At 36.0% G+C, this 9772-nt stretch overlaps 1 protein-coding gene across 2 annotated transcripts; it reads left to right on the plus strand.

Moving 5' to 3' along the window:
- The first annotated feature begins 558 nt into the window (after positions 1–558).
- On the plus strand, positions 559–9298 carry LOC149847481 (uncharacterized). 2 transcript variants are annotated; one of them, XM_089997041.1, is made up of 2 exons: positions 559–1348; positions 8839–9298. In XM_089997041.1, the coding sequence occupies exons 1-2, from the start codon at positions 677–679 to the stop codon at positions 8971–8973; spliced, it is 807 nt and encodes a 268-aa protein (XP_089853167.1). In that variant the 5' UTR covers positions 559–676; the 3' UTR covers positions 8974–9298. The 2 variants fall into 2 exon arrangements, with proteins under 2 accessions (XP_089853167.1, XP_089853168.1); XM_089997042.1 differs by having other exon boundaries at positions 8842–9298.
- Positions 9299–9772: the final 474 nt, after the last annotated feature.

Consider the following 9772-nt stretch of genomic DNA (forward strand, 5'->3'; position numbering starts at 1 on the left):
TAACAAACTCAGACTAAAATCACGACCCAAACTCGGCCCATGGCGGGCCAGGTCTGCTTGCCCATCACACAGCCCGGCAGGGCCTGTTGCCCACCCCCACCTGTCTCAAACATTCTCATAAATTAATATCTGAAGATATAATGAATCATTACCCTGTCAGAAACCAAAAACCATTTTTTAGCAAATTATCCTTTAAAAGTTTAACCTTCCCTAAACTGTTCCAACATCCAAGATATTCAATTATCACTTGTCAGCAAACAAAAAACTTATTTATTAAGGAATTTCCTGATACAGTGAAATTTTATGTCAGTTACTACCCTTTCTGAAATTTTCTGACATAGACTTACCTTTTTTTTTCTGACAATGGATAAAGAAAGACCTTGAGTTTGCCCTTATTTGTTAAAGATGCATAATTACAGTTAAAAGAACACATCTACCAATGAACTCATGTCCGTCTGCCCTTCTATTTTATAACTTACAAGTGATTGAAACGGATCAGACCTAGCTCCAAAACAAGTTTACCAATATTTCCGTTTTGCAAGATTTGTCCAATGTGGGTCATATCTAGGGGCAGAACCAGGAATTCTGCTAGCGTCGGCACATCATCCTGCCTTCTGTTATCTCTGTTTTTACTTTAACCTTTTTTTTTCTTCCTCTGTTTCTTTGTGAAACCGCCATGGAAGATCTCTCCGGAGATAACTTCACCGATTGGGAGATCCTCCCAGATCAGGAATTCGGTTCTCCTCGACCTCCCCAACAAGCCCAAGATCACGAAAGCTCGGGGCTCTTCGACGACGAAGCTCACGGTATGATCAAACCCCAGTACTTCTCCGCCGATCCCACCGTCAATTTCATGGGGATCCAGGAGGCCGACGGCGGAGATTCTTCGGGGGTCGCCCCAGAATCCGAAGATCTCAAATGGGTTGATCCCTGTTTGGAGTCTTGCCTCAGGGAGAGGGTGGTCGAGATGGGGAATTCGGAGGACGAGAAGCCGGAGAAATCGTCGGATTCCGGCGATTATGTGACGGAAAATCGTTTTTCCGAGGTGGAAAAGATGGAAGACGAGGTGGGTGGCGGTTGTAACGTGGAGGGGATGGAGGTTGGTGGTGGGTTGGATTGTGGAGATGTCGAAGAAGGAGGGCTTTCTGTTGTTGAAGGAGCGAGCAAGCAGAGGGCTTGGTGGAAGGTCCCCTTCCAATTCATGAAGGTTTTTGTTTTGAGGACGAACCCGTTCTGGTCCCTCTCTATCGGTGTTGTGGCGATGGGAGTTCTTATGCTTGGAAGAAGATGGTACACGGCTAAGCGTAAGAACCGGAGTCCACCTATCAAGATCTGCGTTGAAGACAAGGTAATAATTTTTCTTCCTTTGTATTGATGAATTTCGACTCAAGTTTTTCTTTCGAGTATGACTGGTTTTCCCAGGGAAGCGTTAATCTTTGACGAGTGTTCTTGTTTCATTTGATGTGATTGATGTGCTCTGCTCATCTCTTTAATTTGATAGAGAAAGAATTGAGGTTTATCTTATATGATTTGGAATTTCACTTGAATCGTGGGATCGTGTTATGAGTTGTTTGTTGATTCTTATCTAAAGGTTTGATTGTGTGATTAGCAAGGTTTTCTGATGCGTTTGTAGTAGTGAGTTCTAAGGTAGGCGTGTTATGATTTGATTGAGTATTCTTGTTTTAGTAATGTGATTGATGTGTTCTATCCATCATGTTATTGGATGAAAAATGAATTGGACTTCTATTTTATCTTCTTGCATGGTTTGAAAATACTTTTATTTTAGCTTCTTGTATGGTTTGAAAAATTTTATTTGAATAGTTGGATGGTGTTATAAATTGTTTATTCTTTTAAAGTGTTTGATGGGGTGAATGACAAATCTGAACCACAAGGAGGTAGGATTGGAGTGACATGGGCATCATCATATTCTTTTTGTTGTTTCTTCCCATGTTAAATTAGAAAAAAGATCTTCATGTCTTCTAACTCCAAGAAGGCCTGGGTACTGTTTGTTTATTTGAATGAAATCTGATTTTTTTTTGTGTTTTTATAGATGCAACAACATGCAAATAGTTCATTGTTATCCTTCTTGCTTAACATTCTATCTTCGTCATGAAATTCACTCTGAACAAATTTTTAATAGCTCTCATTTTTTCAAAGTTTGTCATATAGAACAATGTTGTGAGTATCGAATCGTTACCCGTATCAGCGAGGCCCAAAGTAACACTATAGTAAAATATAGTAAATTTTTAATAACTTTTAAAAAAAAATCTAAAAAAACAGGAAAAATAAAAAAATCTAAAAATATCATAAACAATGATGGATTGCACAAAATACAATCATAAAATCACATTTGAAGCATTTATGTCTCTATGAGCTGCACAAGACATCATCAAACATCAACTAATATAGAATCATAGATAATATTGCATGCATATCTCACAAGAACAATGCAAAATATTAAATATCTTGCAATTAAGAACAAGCCATAAGACTCGTACTTTCATATTACAAAAACAAAATAACCAAGTTTATGAACAATTTAAGTGCTAAATAATCAAGTTTTTTTAAAACATTATATAAAACCTCAATAATCATAATCATCTTCATCATCATTATCTTCTTCTTTTTCTCTTCCTTCTTCGACATCCAAATCGTCTCTAAGATACGTGGGGTCTTCATCATGTACTTCTTGTACTTCTTCCACGTTAATCTACGTCCTCTTCATTCAAAAGAGTTTCTGCTGCTTCTTCAACTGATGCATCCAATTCATCAAAATGTTCCAAACTGATGGGATCAAATTGCTTTTTGTGCCTCCTTGATGATAATTTTTTGATTTGCATAAAAAGATGACATGAAAAAAATAAAATTAGTTGGCTTTTGAATGATATAAAAAAAACTTTAAATAAATACATGAAAATAATAAATAAATTTTATAATTTTATATTCTTCTGCCTTAGTCGTAAGTTGTAGCGAACGTAGATGAGGTCATTGAGCCTTTTTTGCTCCAATCTGTTTCTTCTTTTTATATGAATTTGCTCAAAAACACTTAAGTATCTCTTGCATCCACTTGCACTACATATTTGGCTAAGCATGCGAATGAAAAAAACTCTCAAATTTGGAACATTACTTCCAAACCTTACTCACCACTTGTATAAAAAAAACAAGAAAATGGAAAATCAGTAAGACAATAACAAATACATTCATACAAAACATTATAACTAAATAACAATATGAAATTAAAATTGAAATTGACAAAATAATTTACCTAGATGTATCGTGGAGCGGTTTCGCACTGCTGCATGTCTCCACTTATTATACAATGCATTATCATAAGTTTCTATTTCCATATGAATTTGATTTTGAATGTTATAATCAAGGTTCAACCTTTTGATGCAATTCAAAAGTCCCTTATTGACTTTCCTGTCCATTTTAAACGTAGGAGAGTATCTAAATGCAAAATTTAAATAATATGTTGCAGTATGATGAGATGATGAAGTTGTTCAGTCCACCTATAATTAATGTTTCATATAGGTATCTACAATTTTTTCTTTCCTTTCAAATTATCTCCAATGACTTCTTTTGCTTTATCCATAGCCTCATAGAGATAACCCATAGTTGATATGTCTTCAGTGTCAACCAATTGAAGTACATTCACCAAAGATATAGTTATTCTCAACAACTTCACACTTGAATCCCAAAATTCACTTTTGAATACAATATCTATAATTTCTCTAGGCTTTCTTTTTTGTGCATGGGGATATGCATTTCACGCATGTGATGAAAATATTTTTTTTAGTGCAGCTCTATTCTTTATTAGATTTTGATCTGACAAAAAATTCGTAGCAAATCTAGTAATTGCACTATGAATCAACTCAGCACCACCAGTGTACTTTCTCATTAGGCTAAAAACCCATGCATGATTGCAAATAAATTTAGTAATTTTTTGGCAGCATTCAACTGTCTGCTTTATCTCATCCATGTTGCCGATGTCCTCAAGCGTGAGGTTTATGAAATAGGCAGTACACAGGGTCCAAAAGAATGACCTAAAATTTTTTGTCAATTCTTTACCTGATGCCCTATAATTTGTTGTATTATCAGTAATAAATTGCACAATATTTTGAGGTTTAACCTCTTGCACAATCTGATGAAAAACTTTGAGCAATATGTCTGATGCCTTAGGTATATAAGACATATCAATTAACTTTAAAAACAGCCTTTTTGGGGCAATAGATAAAAAAATTTATCAAGGTCCTTGATTTTTTGTCTGTTCACCCATCTACCATGATGCTACATCGAGTTTCTCTCTATGACTGTCTCATCACAATATGCCTTCACTTATTTCTTTCAAAGCATGATATGAAGGCATTTTATATCCATATATGATACTGGTTATGGTATTTGTCATGACCTAAAAATGAAATGTATTTGCCGCATTGAAAGGAATGCAGGCATCATAGAACCATTTCCCAACCATGACATTTGTGTGCTTGACTAAACATTAAAGAGTCATAGCAATACGAATGTTGGATTGCGCCCTAAGAGCAATCTTAGGAGAAAAAAAGTTCATAATAGAGCCTCTAGCTTTGCCTCCTCTCGAAGAACTCCCTCCTCCTCCTCTTTTTCTTTCTCCTTCTCATCTTCTTTTTGTACTCGCAACAACATTACTACTTGCAACAACCACACATTTCTCCTTCATTGCAGAAGTTCCTACTTCTGATCATATGCTAAGGGTTGTAAGATTAGAAGGAGCTCATATTCGTAATACACATCCGACAATTTTCTTGACGTGCATGCTTGCACATTATGATGTGTCCCGGTTAAATGATGTTTAAATCGAGAGATATCACCCGAAAAAGAATTTTGGCAATAGTTGTACTTGATTTTTAATCGGTTTTCACTCATTACTTGATGCCCCATTGTCATGTCGGATTTTTTGATGTCATCTTTCCTCCAAAAACTCAATAAGAAGCAAAGAATAGAGATTCCACCTCCTTGAGTGAAAAAATGGTGGAACTGCACTCTTACTTGAGAAAAATCGCAAAAGCTCTTTCTCTTGAGCATGAATCGCCCCCCAAATCGATCTCACGTCTTCTAGGGTGTGTGGGTTCTCTTCTAACAGCCTCTAGACAAATGGAGAAATCGACTCTCAAGAGGCTTTTAAAACTCAACTTAAAAAGTAAGTTTCGGGTCTTTTTTAAGTGCTCCACACATTTATCTTACAATACAATACGATACATGGGTGTATCCTACGATACACCCTATACGAGTACAATACACGCTTGTATCACGATATGAGTGTGTATCATATTTTCAAAAAGTAACGATGTATATCATACGATATGGTATGATTACAACACTGATATAGAATATTACTCAAACAAACACATGTAACAACTCTTGCGATGCTATTTACTCAGGTGCTACCATAAGTAAGATTGTTTACTTGCTTTATTGTAGCTGACTGCTTCATACAGTTAGTACTTATATGTATCACTATGCATTGTTTGTTTGGAACTGTCATAAGAACTTGTTACCCTGGTATGATATTATTCATTTAATGGAGGTGCTTTGGATTCTAAGACAATCTGATCGCTATCTCCAGGTGATGCTTAGATTTCTAATTTCTTTTTATTTTCTATGCCATCTCTTCTTAATTCATTTTCCTGTGTAGGAACACAGTGAGTGGATGGTCATGTCATTGTCTTCCTAATTTGCACAGTTCAAATTAGTATTCAATTGGATTTAGGCCTGTTGATCTAGTCTGGACTCTTATTTTGTAAAGCATGGTGCCCACAATCTTCTATGAAATGGCTACAAAAAATGCACCCCCTGTTCGGATCACTTTATAAATTGCTCCTAGCCATTTATGCTTATTATAAAGAGAAAATTTTGGTGTTTGGATATTTTCTTTACTTTTTTTTAATAGTTTTTTATAAATTTCACCCAGTAGGGGGAGGCCTACTTATTTTTTTTTAAAAGTACTTATTTTCTTGGAAAATTTTTATTTAGGGGCCAACATATGTCACATGGGTGCGCGTACGGGTACGGGTGCGACACGGGTGCGGAGCAATTTCAAAATTTTTGGACACGGGGACACAACTATATATATATATATAATAATAATAATAATAATAATAATAATAATAAGATTGTAAATTTTAAAGCAAAAATAAAAAAGTAATTCTATTGAACGAACGAACGAGCTGTCGGAGGAAGAGGAAGAAGAATGGAAGACGGATGAGGGATATACCTAAGAGGACCAGTGGCTGGGGTCGCCGGTGGCTGGCATCGCCGGCGACTACGGTCGCCGGGGTCTGGGTTGCCGACGAGCCTGAAGGGGACGAGGAGCGAGGGACGGGTGGGGGAGAGGGAGCGATCAGCGGAGAGGGGTTTGTCGTCTGCCCCTCCACCTGCGTAACCTCTTAAGGGTCAGGCCCTGACCCCGATACCGTCTTGGATCCGGGTCGGGTCCGGTTCCAGATCCGGATCCGGACCGAAGTCCAAATTAATTTTAATGAATGAACAAAAATAGACTCGGTCAAAGTTGACCGAGTCCAAAATATGGACGGACTCGGCCCCGGTGCATTGACAGAGTCCGACACTTAGTTGACCATGTCTGCCCCGTGTCCGTGTCCATGTCTGCACCCGTGTCGGGGCGTGTCGACGCGGGTGCGTTGACCTTTTAGCCGAGTCCGTCTGCTCCTTTTGCACCTAATTCCAAATATGGGCGACAGGTTTTTGAAATTCCAAATTATTTGACAAACTTTTCCTAGAAATTGTCAAATAAGGACCTCATGCCAACACCCATCATATTGGAAAACATGAGTCCTTTTTTCTTTCTTGTATTATCCCTTTAAAACTGAAAAATACTTATCCTCATAAAAAAAAGAAAAAGTAAATAGTGTGAACTTTTAATGATGAAGGGCACTGTTGTAATTTGACTTATGATTTAACCTAAGTTAAAGGACAATAATAAATGTTGGCCCTTGTTTGACAGTTTTCAGGAAAAGTTTGGCCCATAAATGAAAATTTTCCTATTTTCTTCCATGGCACTTCCATCATCCCTGTCACCACTACTACCATCACTCCACCATTATTACCACCACTGCAACCACCACCAACATTGCCATCACCACCACTTTGTCATCACCACCATCACCATCATCACCCTTACTAATATTTTTTTCTTATCTATTATAGTTTAAATAGTGATGATCCAATCCTTCACTTAATTAAAAGTAAAGGCAAGACTCTTTTTTATAAAACATGCTTAAATTTATATATGTAAGCAATAAATAAATATAGATCCAAACAGGGCAGTAATGAAGAGTAAAATAATGATAAATGTCTGTTTACTTTTTCTTTTCACGATTCAATTATTTTGGCACAATTGTTTTGGTGTCGGGACAGAACTTCATGATAATTTAGCATCATCAGCCAAAATCTCATCACTTATGAGATTGTATCTGATTTTGGTATTGTAATAGAACTTTCAAATAAAATATCATGACACTGAAAGTTAGATATTCCAACACCAACTTCTATGTACAAAAATAGACATAAAAATAGTGGTTAGTCCAAATGGATCAAATCAGTACCTCACCTCTTAGCATTGCCTGATTTTCAATTGAATTGGCTGTATCGGCCTGATACAACCAGAATTGGGTTTTTTCGGGGTTATGATTATGATATTTGTTATTATTTTGTTTAAGCATTGAATGCATATTTGGAATTTGATTTAAGTTCATGAGTCATAAGTCATCTTTTACTTCGTTTCTGTATCTTCTTTTTTAGATAAATTTTCTTGAACTTTCACATTTTTTTTTAATCTAGAAATAATTTTTTAAATAGACCAAGTCAAAGCGATTAGAGTTGATCCAATTTCGGCTGTTTTTCTGAATCTTTTTGAAAAATGATTCGGTTCAGAAACTGATTCTGACAACATTGAGCTCAGTAATCCATGCTGCCATCATTGTTGTTTGGTTTGGAACTCACATGATATTACATAACTACAGTTTATGCTGATTCAACTTTAGTATATTTTGTCTGAACATTTCAATCACCTGTCAATGTAATATGACTGATGGATGATTGATAAAGTTACATATTATTTACACCAAGTTCAGAATCTGGAAAATCCGTCCTCATTAAAAAGGAAGTAGGTTTCTGGATGATATCTGTTAATCTAGACAAGTTTTGCCCACAGAACTTTATGTAAGATAAAAAAAAGTTTTTTGTAGTAATAAATTTTTTTGAATGGCTTTGGCTGTCTAAGATGAGTGATCAGAACGGTAATGAGGTCATGATTAGACTATTCTTGTCAACTGAATAACATGAATTAAAGGTTGGAAGCTACTCCACTCGGGTTTGCATATTAGTGTTGACCTTCACATGACATGGACACACATGTTGGGTGTGATGAATTGTGTTCATTACTTAATTTGGTTTTTTATGATCTTGTTTTTTTATCATATTCATATTGCATTTTTTCATTTTATAAGTCTTGCTGATTGACGTAGCTGATGTATGACTTTGTTCAGCCAAGGTTGTGGTTACCTTGACTATATGACCAGTGTTGTTTTGTTTCTATCCACGCAGTAATCATATACTAACATTTTCCTATTCAATAACCGAAATCAGAGCATGATTATGTGGTTAGGAAAATCCTTTTCTCAATGACTCCTGGTTGTGCAGTCATAAGCTTCAAGTGCTTGCTTAATCTTCTAGTAGGATTGATTGATACAGATTGGTTAGGCATTACATGCAACAATTCATCTAGCAATTTTACTTGAGGTACAACCGATTACTTAAATGGTGATTGGGTTATTTGATTTGCAGCAGAAGGTTTCTCGGTTTATGGTGCAAGCAGCGCGATTTAATGAAGCATTTTCTGTGGTAAGGCATGTTCCTGTCATCAGATCAACGCTGCTGTCTGCTGGTGCATCTCCTTGGCCGGTAATCGGATTGAGATAAGATACTTTGTTCATACAAGTGCAAATCAAAGAAGCATTTTTTCATGGTGAAGTTTTGCACGTCACTAGATCTCAGTTGCTGAACAAGTGGTTAGTAATTGGATATGGAAAAGATGCTTTACCAGCAAATTGGATCTTTACTAAGAACATATCTATAATTTTGAATGTTTGTTTGTCTACGTAAATGTATATGTTGTATCTGGTCTGGCTGTCGTTATTATTATTTTGGAGGTGTATTATTAGTACTGATTATATTGCTTGCTTATGTACTTAATCTGTTGAACATGCTACTTATTACAAGGTATAGGAACCCTTTCTTTTTTTTCTGTGTATTGACAGAACCAACTGATTCTTTAAAAGGTTGATCTAACAATAAATAGTTGTATTTAGCATTTGATGAATTCAACCTTATTAAAATGATTAAAATACCCTTAAATAGTTACTTTTTTTGTTATTATAAGTCTTTGAACTTGAGGAAAATGAAAAGTCAAACACCTTTTCCAAAAAAAATAACTTTATGACCTCAAAAAGTAACCATGCATTATAAAAAAAATGTCATTCTTGTCATTCTTTTAACAGTATTTAGTTATTTTAGTAAGGCTGAATCTATTTAATGTTAGATTAACTTTTTTTTTGAATCTCCAAGAGGTGCAATTCATGCTAACCACTGGGCACCCTCTAGCCAGGTATGTACCTTCTGTACCCTCTTTTTTTCTCTGAGTGGAGAAACCACCCACAGAGTAAGAGACCTGGTTGTGCTTGTCAGTGCCTGCCGACCTATGGCCGCTTCTCCGGTGGCT

The sequence above is a fragment of the Nuphar pumila genome, chromosome 2 (genome assembly GCF_984573655.1).
Source record: "Nuphar pumila chromosome 2, dmNupPumi1.hap1.1, whole genome shotgun sequence".
NCBI lineage: Eukaryota > Viridiplantae > Streptophyta > Magnoliopsida > Nymphaeales > Nymphaeaceae > Nuphar > Nuphar pumila.

Bases quoted from the DNA above. Each gene is read 5' to 3' on its own strand.
- LOC149847481 (XM_089997041.1), top strand. From the start codon at position 677: ATGGAAGATCTCTCCGGAGATAACTTCACCGATTGGGAGATCCTCCCA. The intron at 1,349-8,838 runs GTAATAATTTTT...TTTGATTTGCAG, and splicing joins AGATCTGCGTTGAAGACAAG to CAGAAGGTTTCTCGGTTTAT.